Here is a 27,812-nt window from a genome sequence, read left to right as displayed (position 1 = left end):
AGTACAGACGCCCCAGCTAAAAGGATGCTGTGGTTTTTACGATGTCACACTCTCTGGATTAAGTCGGTGTGCTTGACTGGTGTGTTTACCTAGAAGAGATGGAACAATAAAGTGTTATTTATGCTTGATAAAATGTCCTGAACAAGTCTTCGTTTCAGTTTTCAACATCGAATAAATATTGGAACTTCCCTTCCTCCATCTTCGCTCTTTGTGTGCAGTCCTGAAAGCTGAGAAATGCATGAGAACTCAGTAAGAGCTACTTAACCGAAGCCTGGGGAGGTGAAAAGTGTTGCTTTTCAAAAAAAAAAAAAAAAGTGAATTACTTTTGTAGCCATGATTAGTGGCATCATGGTCAGAGTGTCAGAACTGCAGATGGCCAAATCTGAGCCCAACTAGAAGTAACTGACGGGGACCTAACCCAAAATGCTGCTGAGACTCTGTTAGCTGGGGTGGGTAACAGTTGTGCCGCCAATGTTCTGGACTGCAAATCCCATCCTCTCTCAGCATTGGCTATAGTGGTCAGGATGGACGGGAATTACAAGGGGAGAAAATATGGAGCCACTGGGTTGCTTGTCTTTATCCTATGGTGTGAAGAATAGAAACATAGGGAGCTGTTTTAAACCAACAAGACCAGAACTTGTACTTTTATTGATTTAGTTAGTTGTTTATTTATTTGCTTGCTTGCTTGCTTGCTTGCTTGCTTGCTTGCTTGCTTGCTTGCTTGCTTGCTTGCTTGCTTGCTTGCTTGCTTGCTTGCTTGCTTATTTTGGACCAACACTTCCAAAATGCCATCGCCAACATGGCCGCCAGCTTTGCTTTCTAAGGTATTCAGGCAGTTCCGATCCAAAGAAGTAACTTCTACAAGCTCCGTGCTAGGACTTAGACCACTGGTTCCCAACCATGTGTCCCCAGATGTTTTTGGACCGTAACTCCCAAAATTCATGACCAGGACAGCTAGTAGTAAAGGCTTCTGGGGGTCTTAGTGGTTACACATTGAAGGCACCAATCCATACGTTGGGTAAATCACATGAATGGCTTTCCCAGCAGGTGCCAAGCCTTGCATTGTGACTGTAGTGGTGCATCAAAAGATGTCCATCGCCAAGGTCTTCTTTGCTTGATAGACAAATATTGCTAAGATAAAACCTTACCCAGAAAGACAAGAATAGGTCTGTGGTGCTAGATATGATGTCATTAATAGGTGTAGTCTTTCAAAGACCAGAAATTAATTGTGTAACTGATTGAAAGCATAACTGCTTTGGTACATGTGTGTAGGCATCCTTCAGTCTTGAGAGACTATGGTAACGTGCTCTGTACGGAGGTACAAATGACTGCAGAATTTGTCCTGGTCATCCCGGGACAGCCTTGAATAAGGCCGCAGAGTTAACACATTATGGTCTTCCATCCATCTTCGCCTGCTGATATTTCTTCTGAAACCTTTCACTAAAAAAGTGCTCTAATTCAATAAGACAGGGTCGGGAAAGCTCTCTATTTTCAGGTGTTTTGGATTTCAGCACCTATAAATCGAAGCTAACACAGCCAATGGCAGGAGGACACGGGAGTTGTGGTCTAAAATTTCTGGAGAGCCAAAGATTCATCAACCCTTCCTCAAGCAATTCATGGGCCAAACGAGGGGACCTTACTGCTCAAGTCACAAGGAGCCTCAGACCCCTGTTGTAGGAGGATGATGTATTCCACTCTCAATGTGAAATTTAATTAGAAAAAAAAAATAACACTGTGCTTTCAATAACAACGAATCTTGTGGCACACTTAACACAAACATATGTTTTAGCACCCACTTTCACAGATGACAGTCTGTTTCTTCAGACAAAGAGACAAGGCACCAAGGAAGTAGACGGTCATCCCTGAAAGTTCACACTAAAATAGATGTCCTTGTCTTAAAGTTGCCACAAAACCCTTTGCCATTGAGGTGGAACAGCCAAAAACGACTGCTTTGAAAATTACTGCTGTATTTGTATACATCTGTAGCGTTTGCATGGCATACTCTTGATTATATTCTCTTTGATTTACAGCTTACTCTTAATCTTTGTACATACACATCTGTATCAACAGAAGGCTTTTGCATGCATCATCCCCGGGGTGCGTTCTGGGAATCAATATAAACAAAGCATGTCAGCCAAGCTTGGAAAAACTGCTTTAAAACTGAGGCAGAAATTAGCCAGGAAAAGCAAAGTGAGCTATAGAGGTGCTTCACTGCAGCATTTCCGACTGTGGTTTCTCAGAGGTTGGACTACAAATTCCAGAATCCTTGACCATTGGTCTTCATTGGCAGAAGCTTCTGAACACTGACGTTGGATCACATCCATGAACCCAAGTTTGCTTTTCTGTAATCCTTTTCTTTTCCTTTCATCAATGGTGGAAAGCAGGGGTAAAGTGCAGTAGAAATTATTCAGAGGTAAATAATGGCAATAACGCCAACAAGGAAGTGTAAGGGGAACTGAAAGTCTACTCATTTAGCTTTTTCCTTCTTTCTTTGAATGATTGCAACCTGCCACCTCTTGGCTGGATGTAAAAGAACACCAAAGCGAGAGAGGAAAAAAAAAGAGAAAAATCTATGCATATGTCTTTACTGGTGTATCTGTGGGCTGAAGATGCCTTTCTCTTCCCTTCAATTTAGAAATCCTGCCTTCACCACTTCAAATGTCTGAAATCTCATTAACATTTCCTGCACACTTTCAAATCTGCTTTCTTTGCCTGGAGGGCATGACATAGTTTGAAACAGAAAACATTAAGGGGGGGGGCAGGGCAATAATGTTGCCCTACTTGGTGACATTGTAAAATGCTAGCACATAAAAACATAATCCACTGCCATAGCCTTTTCAAAAAAATCCTAAGGAGATTTTGACACCTTATCTGACACCAGTACCTCACTTCTTTCTCCCCTCTCCTGCTGGCTGGATACGTTGGTGAATTAGGTATCTGACTGTGAAGTCAGTGGCTGGGAGTTCAATTTCGCCCTCCCCAACCAAGAAGAACCAACCTGTGGTGCCTTGGGCCATAAAGAACCAGCCTGTGTGGCCTTGGGGACATCCGTCCCAGGATGTCCCCAGAAGGGAGTGGTGAACCATTTCTGAGTATTGTGTGCCTAGAAAACCCTGGAAACGGTTGATCTAAGTCAGAATTGACTTGACAGAGCATGATGATTTCAGCTCTCCAAACCAAGGATGGATCGCTCACCATTTGGGAGTCCGAAACCTGACCACTACGAATCACACTGTGACCAAGCAAGAGACGTTGCTGTGCCTTCTTTCTCCTCTTTACACAAGCCTATTGCCTCCATCAATGGCAGATTGATGAGCCCTCCAGATGTTTTCAGATCGCAACTCTTAGCTCTTGTCTGGCTACATTTGAAGGGAGAAGCAGTGGAAAAACTTCCAGAGGGCCACGGTGATCCACCCTAACAGTGCTGAATTTGGCATGTACAGAGAGGATGGAACTCTTGAAAACACACATGGGAACTGGAACTAGCCACCTAAGCATGGCACATTTTAAGACTGTTCTTCCTAGTGGGCACCAAAGAGGCACCCGATGCCCAAATGAGACCTCTCTCTATGGTGTATTTATGAGCACTGGATCTTCAAGAGACCCCTCCCAAAACTGTTGAATTCCTTCAGGTAGTGTGATTTCCTCTACTTTTTTTCCCTATCTGAAAGTTTAGCTCTTGTCACATTTGGTTTCACATAGCAAGAGCACAGCTGGCTGAATAGCTCAGGGGTTTAGGTCTCTGGCTGCAGAGCCAGAGGTTGGGGGTTCAATTCCCCACTTGTTCCTCTTGGGAGTAGAGCCAGCCTGGGCTGCTTTGGGCAAGCTGCACACAGTCCCAGAGCTCCCCCTAGAGGACGGAAAGGGCAAACCACTTCCCACTAAATCAGAAGTGACTTGATGGCACAGGATGATGGTGATGATGATGGTTAGCAAGAGTGATGTGGCCCCGGGGAACAATGACCCAGTTTTTCATCACTGCCTTAATGTCTTGCATTACCCAAGCCCACCCTTGATTATTGCTTCCTTTAAAAAAAGAAAAGAAACAAGCAGAAGTATCTGGCAAACAAATCATATAATTTTTTATTCCTTGAGCTCCAGTGTTTTAACTGTAGCAGCACTTCAGAAATGTAATCTTCTGTCCCATTAAATATACTTCTGTGCCTATACATTCTTTTTCAAATGTCAACATTGGTAAAATTCATAAAAAGATCGTCTTAAAACAGCAAATATCAACTGGAATATTCACACTTTTTTTAAAAAATATGTGCGTTTGTAGCTTACAAAGCACCAATGTCTGCGTGTGTGCTTCCAGGCGTACAAAGTTTTGTTTTGCTTTTTAAAGACCTTTAAACAGAACATTAGAGCTGCTGCTTTCTTATTTCTAGAACAAGACACAACGCGACAGCAGAGAATGTGCTTCTGGCTGCCATCGGAGACTTCTTACACCTTCGTGTATACTCAGCAAGGGTGTGCACAAGTGTCTCTACACACACACACACACAGAGAGAGAGAGAGAGAGCGAGAGAGCTGCTGTACACACAGGAAAACTGACTCAAAACTGAAAATGACCCCACTCTTCTTGTTTCAAGGGGGGGGGAAGCCTTCTTGGACGTAAATCAGGCCAAAGAGGACCTGACAATAGCCCAAATGGCCACTCCACTCTGGCAGCGTGAACAACCACTTTATACAGTATCCCCAAATGCTTTAGGAGGTTGGGGATACAGAAATGGCAGGGATAGTACTCTGAGATCCCAAGAAGCTTTAGTGCTGGTGGTGTGCCTGGCCGGCCCATCCAAGGGAAAATCTAGGCTCACGCCTTGCAAACAGCAGCCCCTCTATAAATACACACCCCTCATGCAGCGTGGTGGACCGAGAGTTGGACTAGGGCTCAGAAGATCGGGGTTCGAATCCCTGCTCGGCCACAGAAACTCAATTGTGGGGTGGCCGTGTCACATGCTCCTTGAACAGCTCACTCAGAAACCCTACCGGGGTCAGCATCACTTGGATGCCACTTGACCGCGCATAGTGCGCACACTAGCATGATGGTTTTGTAACTGGTGCTTTTAAACATAATCTGTAAATAAGGCACAAGGGAGAGATGGGGGGTGCAAAGTCAAAGAGGAACATCTGGTTACAAGGCGGGGGGGGAGTAGAAACAGTCGCTCCTTAGACAACATTGCCTCCTACAAGGGGTTGCAAAGGATAAGGCATGTTATTCCCCACCCCATGGCAGTTGTGGCTTTCTGAGATGTAGAAGGGTGTACCTGAAGCTCTTGGATATCTGAAGATGCTCATCTTCCATCTGACTGCAGGCAAACATGTCAAAAGCGTCTTGAGCCGTACCTTCAGTTTCATGAAAAATCATTCACTGAGAAGCACAACCCATTACAATTCAAGCCTGCCTCCGGTTCCCACATCTGTCCGCTACAAAAGCCAGCAACTAACACACCTAGGATCCAAATGTCCTTCAGGGCGATTTAATCAAGAGGCATCTTATGAATTCAAGTGCACGCCTCTCATTAACCTGATCATCAGAATCCTCTTTTTTCTCTTTCTTTTTGCTAGGGCACAGGTGGAGAACCTCCACCGGTGGCTGAACGACAACACCCATCATCCTGCACCACTGAAGGGATTTCCAGTTCAACAACATTTAGACCCCACCCCACCCCTGGGTTAACACACAGCGGGCAATGAATGGCATAGCTTTTCAAAAGAAAACAAGCTTTTACAGCAACACAGTCCCTTCTTAAATCTCTTGTTTGTAAATTTATCAAGTGCATGTGTCTAAACAGAGACTTTTGAGGAGGCAGCCTTTTTTAAAAAAAAATATATCCCTATATCTTGTTAGCTGGCTAGATCGTTCAAGTGGTTTAGGTCTCCCGTTGCGGAGTGAGAGGTTGGGAGTTTGATCCCCCCGCTGTGTCTCCTGGGAGAAGAGCCAGCCTGTGTACCCTTGGGTAAGTGGCACAGTCCCAGGGCGCCCCCAGTGGAAGGGAATGGAAAACCACTTCTGAGTATCCTCTACCTGCAAAACCCTGAAAGAGGATTGCCATTAAACTCTTTTCAGTTTTCCAGAAGAGAGCATGGAGCAAAAGAAAAAGAATGAAAGGAGCAAATGGAGAGAGTCCATCTAGTTGAAAACTGAAGTTCACAAACTGCAGAATTTAGAATCAAAGTTAAGAATCGTAGACCCTGTAGATATGAAGAATCATGGACCCTCTAGGTAATGGGCTGTAAGTCCCATTGTCTATAGGCTGCACGGCCATCATTGAAGGAGTTACGGGTGTTGTTGTCCAAAACAGGTGGAAGGCGAAAGGTTTTCCACTCTCTCTGCTCTGGGTGGACAAGGGGCACCTGTGGGCACTACAGATGCTGTAAGACTTCAGAGATACACACGTCTCTGTCACAAGTGCTGAAACTACTCCACACACAACTTCATTTGCACAGGCCAGTTAACGTAGAGAATGCACGCACATACATGGGAGGGGGTTGACTTCAGAGGGAAGTCTGACTTTACATTCTCCTTTGCTAAGGCTCTTCGGCTCCACATTTTTAGTGCGGCCTCACAACAAACAGCTGCCTTCCCCTGTCAGTCTTTCTTCTTAGGATAAGCAGCACAAAAAAGGGTGGTCTTACAGGAATGTAAACTTGATGTCCTGCCCCCACCGGCAGGTGTGAATTTACACATGCTCTAGTGCAACAGATGGAGGCCCACCTACGAACCAGGCAAAAGCGGACGCAAGCAAGGGAAAAAGCAGGGTTGGGACTTTGAATGTACATCTGCCCTGTAGAACTGGGGCGGTTCAGTTCTGCCCCCACGGCTTTGGCTCCATCCTATGAAATGCTGGGATATGTAGTTTGGTAAGGGACTTAAGAAGTGCTCTGCTGTGGTTCAGGGAAATCATTGAGATTTATGCTTTGGCCAGAGTCCTGCCCAAGGCTCCTTTGTGCCTGGAGTGAGGCTTTTGAGAGTTTGTGCAACCCCAATGTACACCTCCTGGTAAGCTTCCCAGAAGGCAATCTCTGTCGGCCACAAATGCAAGCCAGAGACCGCAGGACCCTCTGTGATTTAAGCCTCACACTCCCATCTGCAGCGAAAATACTGGTGAAGCTGAGAAGCAGGAATAAATTAAAAGCCACAAAACCCACACAAGAACTGAGATGCAATTTCTCTCCGCATTTCAAAGTACCTTTAGCAGTTTGGAGTCTTTGCTAAAAAATGGGCTCAGCACACTTAAGCCATCTGCGAAGAGTCAAAACTGTTATTAGCAGAAGCAACCACCACTCCCAATGTAAGAAAAGGGGGAAATACACGGCAAGGGAGATTTTCCAACTGCCCAATGTGTTAAATCATTTCAAGTTGTCTTCACATTGGATATTCTATGGGCTGCTAAGCCTGGTAGGGAGAGTACCACTCCCATCAGAGATACTGGGCAAGAAGGTTCGCCATGCAAGGGAGATGGTATATCTCACAACTCTAAAAGAGATTTAAGCCCTTTTAAAACTCACACACACACACATTCAGTTTTAACTCTGCTAAAAAAAACACCACCCAAATCACCCATATAGAAAAATAAAGGATAAACATTATCCATCTAGTTATGTCACATAATTTCTGAATATAAAACTTTGTTCAACTCAAAGGCTTCCTCTTTATGGTTGTAAGGAGATAACAAGAAGCGCAGTCCACAAGAATTCCATCTTTTTCTTACCTTTCCCTAACACACTTTCAGGGAGGAAATAAGCACAACCATCTACAAAAATTATTATTGTGGTTCTCGACTCCACAGGGAAGAAATTGGTTTTATGGATGATTCTTTAAATAATTTTGGTTTAGGAAAAAAAAAAGCAGGAGGAGGAGGGAAGGCTGAGAATGACATTTCTCGAGCATTCAACATACACATCCACCCACACTGGAATCCAGCTGTGGAGCTCTCAGAACCTTTTAGAGGCAATGAAAGGACCCTGTGCGTGGAGACACTCATGTCTAAAAAAAGGGGGGGATCCATCAGCTCGGACTTCTTTTCTCCAGCTCGCGCTTCGTCAGCAAATATTTGAAAAATTCGTAGACAGACCAAGCAATGGCCGTTGAAGGCATCTGGTAGAGCATCCGTGCTTGGACTCCTTTAAAATAACCAGCGACGCCCCCCAGTTGATACACTGTCCTGAAGGCGTTGGCCATCCCCGAGAGGTGGCCGCTGACGTTCACAGAAGTCAAGACCATGTTCTCTTGAGTGTTGAGAAGAGTCTTGCAGACATCCAAGGGAGTCGTAGCGGCCGCGGCCACGGCTCCTGCCACAGCGCCTGACATTACATGCGTGCCAGGGCTGTACTGCCGGTGGGGGTTCCACCACTCCTGCATGAACTCATAGGTGATGAAGTGAATGGCTTGGAAGGGGATGTTCATGGTGAGTTGAGTGGTATAGCTACGGTAGAAAGCTCCCAAGCCTTCAGTCCGGTACACCGTCCGCATGCACTCCAAGACACTCTTGTATGGGGAGTTGTACATCTGCATGCGCTGCTTCACCACTGGCTCCAGACCAGAAGGAGACACGATGGTCACGGAGGTTGGACATGCCCAAGGCAGGAATGCAGGCGGAACAGAGGAACAGAACAACAGCAACAAAAAAATAAATTAGATCCAAATCACAGGGTTTGACTTAGTACCCCAATCCTACAACTGAAGGTAAGAATACTTCGGTAGACTGTGTTTGGCAAAAGACACTCAGAGCAATTTATGATATGCCTGCTCTCTTGGGAAAGGACATTATTCTTCTTAAGAACATGGCAAACTGCACTGCTCCCTTTCATAGGGCTGAAACAAAAGTTTGGAAAAAGTTAAGGTTTTTCTGGACTACAGTGCTCAACTAATGGCCATGCTAGCTGAGGTAAGTAGGAGAGTTAAAGTTCAAAAAGACTAGTTTATCCAAATTCGGGTTGAAACCCAATTAAAGAAATTGTAGTCACACATTCTTGTTAGTACGAGCCAGTGCAATGGATCAATTAGTTAAATCTTTATACAGATCAATATTATTATTCTTTATTATTAAATGCTAATAGCATTTTGGAAACAAAACAAAAACCACACACACATTTTAAGATGATGCAAAGTAGGCATCTTAGAAAAACTGTTCCTGCTGCCTGTAGGAGAATAGAGAATAAAAATGAGGCTTATTAGTTTTCTCTTTTCACCAGCAGTTGCTGTTAAAGTTTGCTCCTGGGTAGTTTTTCAGTCATTTTACTCATTAATGTAATGGAGTAATTCTGTTACCAGCTAATCTAACAGATCCATGTTGTAGCTCTACTGATTTAGCTTTACAAGCACTGCACAAAGCTATTTAATGGGGTTGATAGCATCCATCACAAGCAATATGAGGATAATGACACCAGACTCCCAAGCCCTGCAAAAACTGTCACTTTTGGGGGGAAGAGCATGACATGCAGATATTGTAAATGTCCACATAGTTTTACCACCCTTTCCTCTTTGCAAACTAACTGGATCTTTCACACTTAACAAAGTATTACCTTCAGCAGGATTCATGACACCATCATGGAGTAATGTGGCCATGCTCCCAGCTATTCCTGCAGAAAGAGAAACAAGACAGTCCCTATTCACAAAATAATCCTTAAAGGTAAAGGTAAAGGTTCCCCTTGACAATTTTTGTCCAGTCGTGTCCGACTCTAGGGGGCGGTGCTCATCCCGCTCTTCAAGCCATAGAGCCAGCGTTTGTCCGAAGACAATCTTTCCGTGGTCACATGGCCAGTGTGATTTAGACACGGAACGCTGTTTACCTTCCCACCGAGATGGTACCTATTTATCTACTCGCATTTGCATGCTTAGGTGGCCCTTAATGAATTTGAAGCCTCTCTTAGTGCACAACACATCTGTTTGCTTATTAATTGCAATGTTATCATGGTTCACAACTGACAGTTGGGTTATTAGTATACAACCATTCATCTTTTTTCTTTTTCTTTTTTTGCAAAAGGAAGCAAAGAATCCTTCATAACAGGGAATGCAAAATGCCCCAGCTTCAGTTCCTGGCACTCAGCAGAAACTACATAAGCTCTAGGAATCTTCATCATCTTTTGAAGTTCCTGCCATCATTGGGGGGGGGGGCAGTCTCAAGCATACAAATGATGCCAACCAAATCTAGTTTTTAACTAGTCAAACCCCTAGAACAAGCTGGTATTTCCCTTCAACAGTCTCTGTTTTGAGTAATATTATTTCAGAAACGACCATGAAGATGTATAAACGCAATGTACAAACTATAGGAGATCTACCCCATTTATTAATAATTTCTAAAATTAAGGAACATTTCAGAGGCGTATTTTTTCAAAACACAAAGTGTTGAGTTCACATGTTTTGAAGGTTTCCACTCTAGAACATTTAACCCGATACATGAAATCCACTGAAGTGCAAAGTTGCTCAAATTACACTTCTCCTTTCAACAAGTCGGAGGTTAGAGGCACCAGACTCCTGTGTAGTTCAAAAATCCATGCAGAATTCTTATGTCCCAACAAATGTAAATAAAGCCTCTATCAGAGTGGGAAGATGGAGACACAATCTCTCCTCCTCTCCCCCCCCCCGAAACAAAGCAGCACACCACTCTGACCTCCCCCAACCAATATCCTCCTCCAGGCATGTCTCAGCCACCCTCCCTGGCCACCACAAAGCGCCACCATGCAAGCGAAGGGGTCGGATGGACTGCTGCCATCAGGCTAGGGCTGACGCACCAACAATGACAGGGGCCTCAGTAAGTCTGACCTTTCTCAGGTCACTTCCTAGAGATGGATAGTAGCACAGTATTTATTGAATATTTATTTATTGAAAACAATCTGTGTATAACCAAGCCCATGCTGCTCGGGACCTGTGCAATTCAAGGAAGAAGTGTCATTTTTGCATTACGGACATTTAGACTTGAAGATTATAACAGAAATCACTAGACTTGTGGCAAAGAATGTGAGTATCAGTACAGATGGATCACCAAACTCCAACTTCGGCACTTCAGATATTTTGGACTACAACTTCCCTAACCCTTTCCCACTGGTCATACTCAGTACAATTTCTAGAAGTTAAAATCCGAAACCATGAGAGAGCCAAAGGTTACTCTCCCTTGCTTCAAACAGAACCTCCAGCTACAGAGGCTGTGTGCCTCTAAATGCCAGGAGAAAAGGTTGTAAATTTCTAAAAACACCTGATTTACTTTTTTGGGGGGGAAAGACCCTGCTGGTCTAGATGGACCATGAATAGATCCAGCCAAATAATACTTACATTTGCAGGATAACAGCCAATTGGATAAGACTTACTGGGCAGAATTTAGTTTTTGGATCTTAGAACTAAATATTCTAGAACTGCCCTGACTCGCCTGACAAGATGTTCCAGGCATCTGTTCTCAATGCTACCCCTTGGAGACGCTTATGCTCAAACTTAGAAGACCTAACACTCAGAGCATCTAGAATACTACGCATCTTCAGCCTTCTTGAGATATGTGCCGGAAGGCACCAGCGGAAAACAGACAATGAGTTGAACGTAGGCAAGAGAGTTTAGGTAGCAAAGTGAGGCATCTTCCCAGCGTCTTTCTGTCCAGAAGCAGAAAAGGCGGGCTGACAATGTCAGGATTGTGAAAGAAAGAGAGAGAGAGAAAATGTGCATTGCTTGAGCTGAGGGGGGCACCCAGGGCGGCTATGTCTATATACCGTTGGCCAGATGGCTGTTGCCTCTGTGGTGAATAATGTCACTTAAAGTGCGTTTCATCTTCTCGTAGCAGGCAAAGTACAAAGCGTGAGCCGGGCCGGCTCCAACCACAGTCACGTTGATTCCACGTAAAGGCCGCCAGACACCTTCCGTTTGGACAATCGTCCTCAGGGCCTCGAACGCGCCCGAGTACCGGGCTTTGGGATCAGGCTGTAAGCTCTGCATCCGGGTCTGAAACAAACGAGAGAAGAAAATGTGAGGTGGAGATCAAGATGGACCCCCTCCCCAAACCTTCAAAGCAACCGTCCCTAAATTCAAGAGTTTGGAAAAGCCACAAGTCACATGATGCTCCAGCTAGCCATCAGGCATGTTGGCTGTGTCTGAAGGGAGCTGAAGATCGATCGGTCATTCATTCATTCATTCATTCATTCATTCATTCATTCATTCATTCATTCATTCATTCAATTTCTATACCACCCATCTAGTGGCAAGCCACTATTCCGGTCAATTTCCAACACAGAACATACACATCAAAATAAAAGCAACCGTCGCCCCACCCAATCGACAATAATGTACAACAGAACTCCACTAAGCACCCAAGATGGCGACAACAGACCCAAAACCACAATCAACAAGTAAATGTAAATAACAACACTTATAAGGGGAGGGTGTCCTGAAATACCTCTCTGAGAAGCACATGATTTGATGTGCTTTCTAAATCTTAGGAGGGAAGTGAAATCTTCCCTTAGGAGGGAAGATTCTACTACTCAGCCACCACTGAGAAGGACCAGTTTCCAGTTGTGGGCTTCCTAGCCTCCCTTGGGGTGGACACCCACAGCATCGGAACCTGGGAGGTGTGTGTGTGTGGTACAAGTGGTTGATTTCAGGAAGAGGCACCCCCAACAGTCAGCAAGGTCCCAGAAAAGTTCAAAAAGTCAGGAGGATGCAGTCCGTTTTTGATGCCCTAATCTCCATCACTATCATACTTGTCAAGCTGATTCTCACGTAAGTGACCCTCTTCCAGGGTTTCCTAAGTAGAAAGTACATAGAAGAGATTTCCCATTCCCTTCTTCTGGGGACATGCTGGGACCATACAGCTAGACCAAAGCAACATAGGCTGGTTCTTCTACAACAACCAGGGGACTAGTGAACTTCTGGTCTCTGGCTCTGTAGCCAGATAGCCAACTCATTGAGCTATCCAGCCAGCTCTCTCCTGCCCTACTAACTGGTAATGGTGGGAACTGATCTCCCCAAGACTTTTTGACATAAAACAGGTGCTCTACCGCTGAACTACCCCAATACAAAGGTTATCCATACGCAGTCAGATTATTGTTCCATCAAGAGCAGTGGCTCCCGACCTTGGGTCCCCAGATGTTCTTGGACCACAAATCCCAGAAATCCTGGCCAACACAGCTAGTGGTGAAGGGCTTCTGGGAGTTTCAGTCCAAGAACACCCAAGGACCCAAGATCTAGATTAAGGCTGGACAATTTATGATCTTCCAGATGTTACTGGACTGAAAATTCCATCAAGCCTAGCCAGCAGTGTCAATGGTGAAGGATGCTGGGAGTTTAGCCCAACAACCTCCAAAGGACAGCATGTTGCTGAACCCTAATCCAGCCCCTACAATGATTCTCAGAAAACCCTACCACTTGGGGGGAAAACTCTTCGGGATGAAAGTCACCTGCTGCAACTGGCTGACATGCCTCTCAAATTCAAACCTGGCATCTCCAGTTAGACGGAGCCCCAGACAGGAATGTAGGAGACTGTGGCTCCCCTGGGTTTCAGGCAGGATTTTTTCCTGGTCCTACCAGGAGATGCTGGAGCCCTGCTCTACCATTGTGGCATACCTCTTTCCAACACAGCACTTGATCATCCCTCATGGTCTTCCATCCAAGTATTACCCAAGCTGCTTAACTTACAAAATCAGACAGAAATCTTGGGTTCAGGGTGGTGTGTAAGAAGCTCCATGATGACTTGTCCTCAGAGATTTATCACTATCCAGAACAATAAGAAGCTTATTAAAACAAGAAGCTTCAGGCACATCCTTCAATAGCACACCAGCAGGGGGTGCTACAAAGCAGCTTGTTACTAGAGGATGTTTTTTTCCTTTAACAAAATCCACTAGAAACTGGATTCTTGGGCTGTCTATTTACAAAATTCCTTGTTTTCACTCATCTTTGAGTCTTTCCAAAATGAGACTCCTTCCCATGAAAACAAAACCAAATTTCATTTTCTTTCTTCTTTAGCAATTTAACGATTGATTGACTGGTTGATCAACCTTCCTTTTTTGGCCATTGTTTTGGAGAACGTCATGCCTCTTCTGGTGTATCCTGTTCAGGAACTGCAGCAATTCTGTGCCATGTGTATTTCCTTACCCTTTCCAAGTGAGTCCTACATAGGAAAAATGCCATTCTGTGCAGGATCTTAAAAATCCTGCACAGTGTAGCGTTTCTTCTAATCTTTCCAGGTGAATTCTGTGCAAGAATTGAAGTAATCCTGCACAGCTTGGTATTTTTTTTTCCATTTAGAAAATGACCACAAAACTTCCAAGATATCCTGTGAGCTTTCTCAGTGGGAAAAACCATCTCATGTGGGTTTTTTTTAAAGCACAATTTTTCACCCTCAGCTTCCTTTCCAAGAAGGAGGATATGACTCACATCCTTATTCCCAACTAGGTGAGATGCTACAAACGAGAATTTCAATGTTTACTGGCTTTTAATCATTTGGTTGTATTTTAATTTATGTATAGTTTAATTGTTTTCTAATCAGAGAATCATAGAACAGTGGGAAGGGGCCTATAAGGCCATCAAATACAATCCCCTGCGGGAATCCAAATCAAAGCAGATCGGACAGAGGATTCTCCAATTTCCTCTTGAATGCCTCCAGCACTGGAGGACTCACCACTTCCTGAGGTAATTGGTTCCATTATCATACTGCTCTTACAGTTACATTTTCCTGATATTCAGCCTAGATATCTTCCTGTAGCTTGAGCCTATTATTAATGTTTAATTTGTTGTGTTTTTAATCCTGTTCTTTTAATACTGTAAGCCGCCTTGGGTCCCTTTGTCGGGAGAAAAGGGGTCTATAAATAAAACAAACAAACAAATACAGTGGTGCCTCGCACAACGAGCACCCCGTAGAGCGATGAATTCGCTCTACGGGGACATTTTTTCGATCGCTAATGTGATCACAGAGCGACGGCCCCAATGGGCGAAAATCGCAGAGCGAAGGTCAGTAAGTGGTTCGCTTACCGACCTTTGCTTTGTGACCCGCCGATCAGCTGTTCCGTGGCTACAAAATGGCCGCCGGAAGCCCCAAAATGGCCACGCGCAGCGTTTTCGCGCCCTCATTAAGCGAGGGGAAGGCGCGAAAATGGCTGCCGGCCATAGAGGAACATTGCTGTACGGTGAGTAAATCAGCAGATTGGAATGCATTAAACTAAGTTTAATGCATTCCAATGGCTTTTTTTCTTTCTGTACAGGGATGTTTCACACAGCGAGGGTTAATCCGGAATGGATTAACCTCGCTGTGCGAGGCACCACTGTAAATGAACACCATATCTCCACAACGTGCAACCACTACAAACAAGCACAGAATATGATATATATGTGTTTGACAGAGCAGTTGCTAGTATCTCCAGAGCTACCTTTTCAAGCAAACACATGCCTATTTAAGATTTAAGATTGCTCAAGCAAATGAAGACCTGTGTCTCACGCAGCAACAAGAACGAAAGTCCGAGGGCTAGGCAAGGACCTACAGAGTAATAAATTTCTGAGTCTGTATAGCAGACTCAGAGTCCGTATAGCATTTCTGAGTCTGTTGTCTTTTCTTTTTCTTTTTTTACATAATGGTGAAACTATGGTTTTTCCAACAAAAAATGACTCACTGACTAACTGAAATCAGCCTCATGTGCAGTAGTGAAGCATTATAGGAAAGCGCAAAAACGTTTTTAAAAAAACCCACAACACAAAAATGTAGCAGCACTTTAAAGACTAACTTTTATTTTTTATTTTTTTAATGTGAGCTTTTGTGGAGAAGTCCCACTTCGGCAGACAAAGATGAGATGTGAAGTAGCCCATCGAATGCCATCACAAAAGGAAAGTAGGAAACAGAGAAATTAGAGACCTATCTTCTACCCCAGGGAGATTGGTAGAAAACTTGTTAAAGGTAGAATTATCATTTTTTTCAAAAAAGAACAAGCTGTTCTGAGAATAAATTAGTACCAGCTTTGAAAAACTCAATCACCAACTTTATATAATCTCATTATATCTACAGTGTGTGTGTGTGGATAGATAGACAGACAGACAGACAGACAGACAGACAGACAGACAGACAGACAGACAGACAGACAGACGTATACAAACCCATATACATACATACATACATACATACATACATACATACATACATACATACATACATACATACATACATACATACATACATACATACATACATACATACATACATACAGTGGTGCCTCGCATAGCGATGTTAATTGGTTCCAAAAAAACCATCGCTATGTGAAACCATCGCTATGCGAAACACCATTTCCCATAGGAATGCATTGGAAACCGGTTAATCCGTTCCAATTGGAACGGATTGCCGTTGTTATGCGAAAAAACCCATAGGAAACATCGCTAAGCGAAACAATGTTTCCTCCATTGCAATGTATTGAAGCTGACTCAATACATTTCAATGGCTTTGCGAAGTCAATTTTTGCAAAATTACAGTAAGTGTGTCATAAAAGGGTCAAAAATGGTTTTAAATGCTTGGATTAGCTTCTGCACCCTATAAAACGGATGCAAAAGTTAATTTGGCTTTGATCTGACTTTTCGTTAATTTATGGTGAATTTCCCCCCCCCAACTTTTGACAGCTGTCAAAATCTGACAGCTCCATTATTTCCTATGGGGGAAGAAAAAATTCACAAAAAATTAGCGAAGACTCAGCAACTGTTCTAAATGCTTGGGTTTGTTAGAGGACCCCCTAAGTCATGTGCAAACCTGATTTGGCTTTGATCTGAACTTTCGTTACTTTTTTGTGAATTTTTTCTTCCCCCATTGGAAAGCATGGAGCTGTCAGATTTTGACAGGTCCATTGGTTCCTATGGGCTGGAAAAAAAAATTAACCATAAATTAACGAAAAGTCAGATAAAAGCCAAATCAGGTTTGCACATGACTTAGTTGGTCCTCTAACGAATCCAAGCATTTAGAACCGTTTTTGACCCTTCTAAGACACTTTTTTAATTGAAAAAAGAAACATCGTTAAGTGAAGCAGGGGACCTAAAATCGCATTCGTTATGCGAAGCATGGTCCCAAACTTCGCTAAGCGAAAATCGTCCATAGGAAACATCGTTATACAGGGCATATTATTTTCTAAAAAACCACATCGTTATGCGAATTCATCGTTAAACGAGGCAATCGTTAAGCGAGGCACCACTGTACGTACGTACGTACGTACGTAGTACGTACGTACGTACGTACGTACGTACGTACGTACGTACGTACATACATACGTACATACATACATACATACATACATACATACATACATACATACATACATACATATGGGTAGATTATACACCATGGGGACAGATGGTACACTGTCCATCAGTATAACACAATTGTACCTGTTCTTCTATTTGTTAATCAACCTTAAAGCAATATTGTGGGCTATATAACTTAAGTTATTTAATGTAGATTTAATATTGTACAGAAAGCGTAGGCAAAAAATATATTGCTCTCTCTCTCTCTCTCTCTCTCTCTCTTTCATGGTATTAGAACCTCTGGTTTGCAAAGTTAGGATTTGCACTACAACATCCAGAATGCCCAGCAAGCTAGCCAGGGCATTCTGAGAGCTGAATTCCAAGAAGTGACCTTTCCCATGTAGCTCTCCTAGTTCAAGCGTAAGCAGGAGGTAGATTGGGTTCTCCCGCCAGATCTCCAGGGGATTTGCAGCAGTTCTCACTGGTTGGGGTGGAAAAAAATGTCTGCCAGTTGAAATTGGATTTGACCCGACCACCTAATGTTAACCTGAGTAATTACTGTATTTCTGTGCAAATACTCATTAACTACACTTCCCTGCTCATTACACACCTACCCCGAAAACAAACATCTTTGGAAGTTTCCACTCTCCAATCTTAGAAGCATTGCTAAAACTCCATCAGCTCTCAGAACCCTAACCCTATAGGATACCCCGAGAGAGAGAGAGAGAGAGACAGAGAGACAGAGAGATTCGTAGACTAGCAATCCCAGAAATCACAGGCAGCACCGTTATTAGTGAAGGATTCTGGGAGTTTTACTCGAAGAATATCTGGGGACCCAAGGTGTGAACCATTGAGTTGGGGGGTGGGAATTTTATTTATTTATTTAATTGGACTTAAATAAATAAATTTATTGGAACATCTGGCCCTCCAGTTGTTGCTGGACTACAACTCCCATCCTCCTTCCTCATCAGCTGTGGTGATTGGGGTTGACAGGAGCTGCAGTCCATGAACATCTGATAGACCACATGTTTCCTTATCACTGCATTAGGTAACGCTTCCTTACAACTACCTGAACTGCTTCTGCTGGTTCAGGCTTGGGCTGTTTAACCAGCCATGAAATCCAAGCAGGTGCCCCAAGCGAGTCTACTCAGGCCCAAGGTGCCTCTCCTTTGAAGAAGAGCACGTCAGATTACAAAACGGTCTTGGAGCAGGGCACCCAGCTGTCCAATCTCGGCACCCAGCCTAAATCAAAGGTGCTCTTCTGTCTGACACTCTTGATGCTTCGCTAAATGAAACAGCAAGGCGTAAACCCAGGGTTTCATGCACAGCAAATCCCATTGCAACATAACCATCAATATTAAAAGATTGGAAAAAGCACAGATCTCTAATCCCAAAAGACTGTCTCATTTGCTTCAAATCCCCAGAAAACGCAACCGCGCAATTAGAGGGGATAAAGGCCAATTTGCCAGCTGCCGAAAATCCTGAGATCGGTTAGAAGATACATATACCACCTCAGCACTGTTCTTCTGCAATAAATTCAAAAACGTCATTTCTGTGTTTTCAATCAGGGAGAGAAAGCAAATAGTCATGGGCATTCAATGGCTGGCCTTCAATTTCTACAATAAAATTTCTTTTCAGTGAGTCTTCACCCTGAGAACTTCAGGATGAAAACATCTTAAAAGTCACACCTTGTTCAAGGTTCCAGTCCTTAAGCCGGGGGGGGGGGTGAGGAGTTTGTGCACCTAAATTAAGAGCAGTGCTTCCCAACCTTGGGTCCCTGTATGTTCTTGGACAACAACTCCCAGAAATCTTGACCAACACAGTTAGTGGTGAAGTCTTTTGGGGTTTGTAGTGCGAGAAAATCCAGGAACTCAAGGTTGGGAAGCACTGCTCTTCTGATTTAGAGGATGCAAAAAAAATGGTTGCTAGAAGGACACCACCCTACCTGTGCCAGGCACGTATCCTGCCTCTAGGCAAAAAGAGACATAACAGAGAGGCATTCAGCGTAGAAGCAATGCTGTCACGATGTGCTCACACTCTTCTTCCCCATTCTCCCATCGTCTCTCCATATACGTTAACCTCACAGGACCTCAAACAATAGGGCACATCAGCCTCAGGCACCAAAATTGCTAGTTACACCTCTGCCAGAAAGCAAGGGAGTTCCCCTGTGCTCAAGAGGCAGGTTTTTGCAAACATCAAAAAAAAGGGGTGGGTGAACTTTCATCAAAAGTGTGGAGAAAGTCACAGAAGTCAGTTCAGCACAGAACATCTCTTGCTTCACATTTATATACTTTATGCTGCTTGTTCTTTTAGGTCCCCTACTTAGAAAATCTCCACTATTCTGATTTTACATTTGAGGTTAAACTGAGCCTAAGAAAACAAGCTCATTTCAGGACTTTCACAAGCTGGCAAATTGGCCGATGTTCTACCATTACTTCAATGCCTTTTACGAGAAAATTACGTTTGTCCCCATGTCTCCTAGCCCCAACCATGAGGCCCATTCATATTTCACAAACAAGCCTGGTCTGCATTACCAACAGTTCATTGTTTAAGCCAGGAACTGCACAAGTAACTCAGCAAACTGTGAGTTGTCTTCCCAATTTCAGGCTTGTTTATCTTCTGTCTCTTTTGGCAGTTCCTGTTCCAAGTGAGTAACTGGGGAAATAAGCCAGAGACAAGCCATATCTATGGTTTTCAACATCACAACAAACAATGGTTCTGAACAAGTCAGAGTCTCTAAGCCAGTAACAAAGGTTTGGGACTACAATGATGCCTCGCAAGACGAATGCCTTGTGCAACAAAAAACTTGCAAGACAAAAGTGCTTTGTGATTTTTTTTGGTGATTCGCAAGACGAATTTTTCTATGGCCCTGCTTCACAAGATGATTTTTTTCCGATGCATTCCTATGGGAAATGCATTGAAATGAATTCCTATGGGAAAATTCGCAATACAAATTTTTCACAATACAAAATGACTCGCAGAATGAATTATTTTAGTCTTGCGAGGCATTACTGTACCCAATAAACCATGGTTTGTAGGTGGAGGCTGGTTTGTATGTGGCAATAGGTCACATTTTAACAAACCATACCATGGTTTGTCAGGAATATGCAAATGCTGTCATTCTGTCCTAAGAATTATCTGAGCGGATCAGACTAAAATTCATTTTTAGCCCATTACCCCAGTTTCTAACAATAGGCTTCTGGGAATTGCAATGCAAGAACATCTGGGGAGCCCAGTTTGAGAACCACTGCCCAAGACCAATGCTTCTCTACCTTGGGTCCCCAGAAGTTCTTGGACTGCAAATCACAAAAATCTTAGCCAGCACAGTTAATAGGAATGGCTCCTGAGAGTTTTAGTCCAAGAATATCTGGGGAATCAAGGTTGGGTACTACTGCCCTAGACAGTCCACTAGATTATGCCAATGGAACTGACGTTGCAATAAGAATAAAAATAAAAATGAGTTTCTGAGATCTGTCTGCAATCTTAACTTTTATTCTCTCTCCAGGGGAACTAAGCACGGGGTGTGTGTGTGGAGTATTTTCAAAACCACAGGAGTCTGTTGATTTTGCTAAAGGAAACTAACGCAGCTACCTCCTTTGGGAATTCCTGAACAAATGCCAAAGCAGAGGAGGCACAGAGAGGCTTTGCATGCCAAGGCTGACGGAAACAGGAAGAAAAAAATGACACTTGCAGAAGTCCTTTCTCAAAACCAATCATTTGAAAGGCTCACAAAGGGCAAAATCCCATTTTCCAAGAATGTGGTTGATCAAAACCCTCTGCAACGTTTACGTGCAATAGTTCAGAAAGAAACCAATTTGCTGTTAACCACATGAGATTTTTCTAAGGTGACCTATTTAAAGCAAACCTCATTAATAGAAACAAGAACAGATCATCCAAAGTCCTTTTGGGAAACAGATCTCCAAATCTGCCTTTAAAAAAACCCCACACACATTAAAATAAAATACATTGCCAATAAAACTGCTGCATTTTTTTAAAAAAAAATGTGTTTTAAAGTTGTCACACCAATAACATTGACCCCCAACAGCCCTGCTACCAATTTCCAACTGCTAACAGAACGGTTTTAATTTGCCGACAATCGCAACATGTTGCTGCAATTTCCACTAAGCGATAGCCGTGTCAACCTATTGCACGAAACACAGCACAAGCTCGCCGCACTTTTAAAGATGATCAAATGTTATCCAGCACAAGGTTAGGTGGACTTCAGCCCACCTCTTCCTTCTGGAGAAGGGAATGGCCCCAAAGGGTTGAGCATTTTCCAGCCAGCCAGCACAGACATGATTGGGGAATGAATGTCAGGCTTGAAGGAGGGCCGGCAATATTTATTTATTTTATTTAATTTATTTATTTATTTATTTAATTTATATGCCGCCCACACTACCCAAAGGTCTCTGGGCTCCCAAGTAAGCAGTGAGTAAGTGGGGAGGAGACCGAGAGAAAGCCTGCTACAGGCAAGATGCGTAGGTGCCATCAAAAATCTGTAAACGAACTGTGCAAACAACTCACTGTATCTCTAGTATATCTTCATACCTGTGTCAGGCATTATTCTTTTTAATTTGACAGATTAAATCAGTTCCTTTTTTAATTTAACACTGCATTGTTTGATACGTTCTCCTCTATTTACCGCTTGATGTTACAGTTGCAACTGCTTTGTGCTTTTGAACTGCTGTTCTTCTTGGATGAGTTGTGTCCACAAAAGTTAGCGCCAATTAAAAACGGTTAGTCTTCAAGCTGCCCCTAAAACTCTTGCGGGCTTTTTCATAAAGAGCGTTCACAGAAGAACTGCAAATAAAGAGGTTTCTTTCTCGGAAAAGGTGACCTTTTTCGTTTCCGTCCCAACACAACTCACTTCTTTGACAGAACGGCTGTTGGGACTTAAAAAGAGATGAAAGGTTGGGAACCAGAGGTCAGTTTCAACAAGGACATTAAAAAGACAAGAAAGATGTCCTTAAACCAGTGGTCTTAAATCTTGGGTCCCGTTGGGTTGCAACTCCCAGAAGCCCTTGCCAGGATAGCTAGTGATGAAGGCCTCTGGGAGTTGCAGTCCAAGAAAATCTGGGGACCCAAAGCTGGAACCCACTGGATTACGTAAACAAACAGGTGGGAGGAGTCACTGACTTGGTGCCCATCAACTCCATTAGATTAGTACAACTCCCAGCGTATCAAGAGGCGTGCCTGTCGGGAGACTACTGTGCAATTTAAGAACTCAGAAGAAATGTCTTGTTTCCTTGAAGAGGACATGGTTCCCACTCATGTGGCAAAATATCCCAAAACGTGAATTTAGATCTGCAACTTTAGATAAGAAGCATGGAAGCCAAGACTACGAAGTTATCACCGACTAACAGATGCAAAAAAATAAAAATAAAAACCCACTGCAGGGACATTTATGTAAAAGGCTTGCTTTCGGACGGGACTCCCCACCCCGCACCTATCCAGGAAAAATGAAGCTAAGGCAGATTACTTCGAGAAGAGCTGAGTGTCTCCATGAAAAAATCATCCTTATTCTTATTATTGCTATTCTCGTCATTGTCAGCACCATCATGTTACCTATAACAAAAAGAGGTCGCTAGCTAATCCCGCAACCTGCAAGCCAGCTTTTAGGGGCAGTAGAGTTACAAGGATGAACGCAGGCTGGAAGCAGAATAAGGACTTTTTTTAAATGTCTGTACACCACACCTAGTTTCACGACAAGAAGGCTTCTGTGAAGTTGAGCCCATCAGCTTGTTTACACTATTAGGGGAAATCATCCTGTCTGCATGACAGATTAAAAAGTTTAAGATAACAGTGTTGGTAAGGGCTAAAAGCTTGTCCTCCCTGGCATGTAATTCTTCCGGCTCTTCTGTTGCCAATAAAGCTGTCTCACTAGATAGGGTCAAAGTCTGCCTAGGACAGCATTTCATATCCATCAGAAGTTTAAAAACGTAACATTTTGGGGGAACTAAAAAAAATTGGCCAACAAAGTGATTTTTAAAGCCTTTGTTTTTCTGTTTATCGTATGTCGCAATGTGGTTTTTCATGGACTCAGCCAGCCAGCCTGCCAGCCAGCCTGGCCGATTCTCCATTACCTTCCCTCGCTACCTTGCTCGCTAAACCAGACAATTAGCATTCTACAGCTACAGAACCTGCCCAGTACTCATCTGGCTGTTTTGTGCCCCTCCCTATATAAGTGTTCCCCCTCAAAAGAAAAAAAAAGAGGTTTTCTATATTTTTGTTTTGTTTTGAATTCTTCACACCTGCTTATACTTGCCCTCATGCATGGCGATTCTATTTCGGAACAAGAATAAACAAGATCTACGTTAAGGAAACTATTTGTAACTATTATATAAACAAAACAATCAACATGTGAAGCCTATTAGCAAAGAATCAGTGACTGAGTCATTCTCATATATTCTGTTATTCTACATTTAAGCTGCTGCTAAACTGTGTTTGCTGGCTGGATAGCTCAGTGAGTTAGAGATCTTGCTGTAGAGTCAGAGGTTGGGGGTTAAGTTCCCTGTTACCCATCTCAAAAAAAGCCAGCCTGGGTGGCCTTGGGCCAGCTGCACCATCCCATAAATACCCACAGAAGAAAGGAATGGTAAACCACCTCGGAATACTCTCTACCTGAAAAAAAAGAACTTGGAAAGGTTCGTTGTAAGTTAGAATTGACTTGACAGCACACAACGACTATTAATTCGTTTTTAAATCTCATGCTTATTCTGACCTACAAGGATAAGCACTAAGATTGAGTAAAAATGCCATCATTGACATAAACTCACATCACTAACATTAAATCTCATTATGACACTAGCGTTAATTAATTGTATGAACAACCAGAAATCATCATTACCATTAATGATTACCATACCTCCTTTGACAATGATATTCTTTTAATATCACTTTAATGTATATCAACAATAACGTTATCGTATTACATTTACTGTTGTGTGGTGTTAAATTGGCCAGAATCCTCTTCATCACACCCATCAGTGTTAAATTCATCAGCGTGCACCTCAGCTGCAAACTGCACAATATGTAAGAGGCCAATTCAAAATATTTTCCAGGGATTACACAACACAAAGACCAGCAAAAATCAGTCCAGCTCTTCTTTTTTGCTTCTGATTCAGACGTCTTCCCTCTGAAATTGGGGGCTTCTCCTTCTGCAGAATTCAACTCGTTTTTTTTTTCTTTTTCTTGTGTGATCAGTTTTTTTTTCTCTCCCTCCACAAAAGAAGAGGCAGACATGACTCTGGATGGTGTTATGGTGATGTTTTGGGATAAGGAGAACACCCACTCCTGTGATCATTCTCCCTACTTGTTGTTGTTTTATTTCTTTTTAAATAAACTACCAAGTTCAGCGCACTATCGCCTTAGCGATGCGTTGATACATTTGTTTAACACTGGATCACTTCTGCGCAGGAAAAGAAAGTGAGAAGAAAGGAGATCCAGGTGGGTGGAGATCCAGGTGGGCAATACCACCGGGAGAGGAACCAAGGGCTGTGAGGTGCATATCAAATCACATTAGATTGATGCCCTTCAATCTGAGGTCTTCAAGAGATCACCTAAACCAGGGGTCCCCAACCTTGGGCCTCCAGATGTTCTTGGGCTACAACTCCCAGAAGCCTTCACCACCACCTCTGCTGGCCAGGATTTCTGGGAGCTGAAGTCCAAGAACATCTGGAGGCCCAAGGTTGGGGACCACTGACCTAAACCAAGCACAACTATAAAAGAGTCTGTGAATCAAGTCAAGTCACTCCAGTTAGGCTTGCCAGTGTAGTCACTCCCTAAGTCCCATCAGAAAACAAAGCTTCTCAGTGGCGTAGTGGAAGAATATCAGACTGGGATCCAGGAGATTCTAGTTTTAATCCCCATTGAGCCATGAAATCCACTGGGTAACTTCAGGTCAGTCACCTTATTACTTAGTCTGATTGACTTTGCAGGCTGCAGGAAGGAATGAGGCATAGACACCATCTTGAGCTCAGCAGAGCAAAAGGTGGGATAGCAACGTAACAATCCAACCAGGAAACAGGCTGCAAAACCTTCAAACTGGTTCCCCCACAGAATCGCTGGCCAACTTGAAGGGAAAGTAACAAGAAGCCCAAGTTTAAGGGATTCCAACTGAAGTTTTATCCAGCCAAGAACATGTTTGGTGTGGCCCAACCTTGGACAACCAAGCAGCCATGGCAATTGTACCCAGTTAGGGCTGTTGTCAGAATAGTCATGACAAAAGTGCTAAGAAGCTTCCCAGGAAAGAATACGCTTTCAGCCAGTCAACCTCTTCTGCCCCAGCTCTCTGGAGGGAGAGGTGAGACAAGAACAAGGGAAAAACCCCAGACCTGAAAATCCAAAACTTCCATTAAATTGTTTAAGGCACTGGCAATCAAATGCAGGAAACATCTGGCACTGTCTAGCCCATAAAACACAAAATTGAAAGGTTTCCACTCTATCCACTAACCCCTTTGCTCACCTGAAACCTACATTTCAAGTTCCTCAGAAGATGGGCTTGCTTCTGACATTTGCCCTGGTTTGTGAAATGCCATGTGTGCATTGTCTGACACTCTCAAAATAATGGTGTAAATAAATTCTCAATTCTTACCTTCCCCAAACCTCAAGTTCTTTCCATCCCCAAACATGAATATACGTTTGCAATTTCTTCAAAATGGGACAGAAGTCCTCACTCATTTGCAATGGCCAAATACAAAAACTCTACAGTAGGACCCCCTTATTCATGGGATCCGTATCCACTGATTCATTTATCCACAGTCTGAAAATATTAAAAATATTAAAAGAAAAAATTCAGAAAAAATATTTTCACATGCATTACCAAATCTGGACTCTAGAAGGAGCCAGAGACTGTGCTCGGGATAATGAAGAATATATAGCATGGTCTCTAGCACTCTCTAGTGGCCAGTTCAGGTAATGCAAGTGAAAATAATTTATTTCTGGATTTTTTTCGATAGATAGATAGATAGATAGATAGATAGATAGATAGATAGATAGATAGATAGATAGATAGATAGATAGATAGATAGATAGATAGATAGATAGATAATCACTCTTATCCATTGTTTTAAGTATCCATGGAGTGCTTGGGATCAATTCCCAGTGGCTATGGGGGTCATACTGTACCTATTTGTGCTGTTGCTGTTCTGTGGGGCCAAGTTGCATCTGATTCATGAAACCCTAATAGGGTTTTTGAGATATGTAAGATGATCAAGGACCGGTTTAATATTGCCATCCTCTTGTAAGTTTTCATGGAGGAGCAGAAATCTGAACCCAGGACTCCTGAATCCTACTCTGACCCTCTATCCAACACACCAGCTCTTACACTTTTCCCAGACCACTGATTCCTAAATGGGATGGATAGCCCCTTAAGTCATGAAGTAATTCCAACAGAAAGACATGACTGAGATTTTTCATAAAGAAAAAAAATATTTTGTTATCTTGGGCAAATATCTTCAGTAAAGAAATATATTCTAATTTAGTTTTTATAGCAATAAAATTAATTTGTCCTTATTTTAATTCAGTTTTTATTTTTACTAAAAGCACTTCTGGCCAGGGTTTCTGGGAGATGAATTCCAAGAACATCTGGAAGCCCAAGTTTGGTGACCACATCTAAAGTATGGCCTCACTGACATCAACAGCAGCTGACAGACCAGTAGAAGTGGTAAACTAAAAACACTGAGTCTCCAAAATGGGAATTATGTACCAAATACAGTGGTCCCCCGCACCACGACGATAATCCGTTCCCGTGAAATTGCTGTTAAGCAAAAACATCATGGAAAAGCAATTCCCCATTGGAATGCATTGAAACCCATTGAATGTGTTCCAATGGGGAAACTACCTTGTTGTCCAGCGAAGATGGCCCATAGGAGAAGCCATTTTCCGAGTGCCGGTCAGCTGTTAAAATGGCTGCCCTGCGAAGCATGGGTCCGGAAAACACAGGGCAGCCATTTTGCGGAGCCGGAAAAATAGTCGTTTTGTGAACAAACGGTTCGCGAAGCAAGGACCTAATCATCATTAAGTGAAAATCCCCCATAGGAAACATCGTTTTGCTAAAGTTATTGTCATGCGATTTCGTCGTTCTGCAGGGTCGTCGTCATGCGTGGCACCACTGTAGGTATGTAACATGAGAGTCTTCTGGAAGTGGGAGCTAGGGGAACATTCCCTTATTACAGTTCGGTATGAAAATAAGATCATGAATCAAGCTTTAAACAAACAGAACAAGTTTTGTGATCCTTCATTATCTGAGTTCCAGGGTGGCTCATGTCAAACTTGCACATCAGTCTGCAAGAGATAACAAAAAGGCTAGCAAGCTGTCAAAGAGGCTAGCCGCCCACATTTCTCCAGCAGAGGCTCTGTGGCCAGGATAGAAAGAAAGGATTTCAGCCTGTTAGCAGAGAATCATAGCCACTCAATTAAAATTCTGAGTGAAGTAATATTTTCCTTGGGCTGGTAAAAGGTTAGAAATAAGGCAAGCTTTCAAGTTCTCCAGAACTCAAAAACCTGCCTTTTAACTTTCTAGTGATCAAGTTCTTACTCAACCCTTAACTTTTTTTTTCTACAGATGGATGACACACTCTCTGTTTCCTAGCAGTGGCCCAAAATCCTGCAATTAAGCAAGCTA

General features: G+C 43.1%; 1 protein-coding gene across 1 annotated transcript in view; it reads right to left on the bottom strand.

Annotated features, from left to right (window-relative positions):
- Positions 1-6,471: 6,471 nt before the first annotated feature.
- Positions 6,472-27,812, bottom strand: part of SLC25A37 (solute carrier family 25 member 37) — a 35,231-nt gene continuing 13,890 nt past the window's right edge. The window contains exons 2-4 of the mRNA XM_072979188.2: positions 11,701-11,929; positions 9,529-9,585; positions 6,472-8,532 (exon numbers count right to left, since the gene is read on the bottom strand). Coding sequence (XP_072835289.2) covers positions 8,012-8,532; positions 9,529-9,585; positions 11,701-11,929 — 807 coding nt within the window. The 3' untranslated portion in view covers positions 6,472-8,011. The remainder of the gene's footprint in view (positions 8,533-9,528; positions 9,586-11,700; positions 11,930-27,812) is intronic.

Source organism: Pogona vitticeps, chromosome 8 (assembly GCF_051106095.1).
Source record: "Pogona vitticeps strain Pit_001003342236 chromosome 8, PviZW2.1, whole genome shotgun sequence".
NCBI lineage: Eukaryota > Metazoa > Chordata > Lepidosauria > Squamata > Agamidae > Pogona > Pogona vitticeps.
The sequence above is the reverse complement of the archived record's forward strand: the minus strand, read 5'-3'. Positions and strand labels throughout refer to the sequence as shown.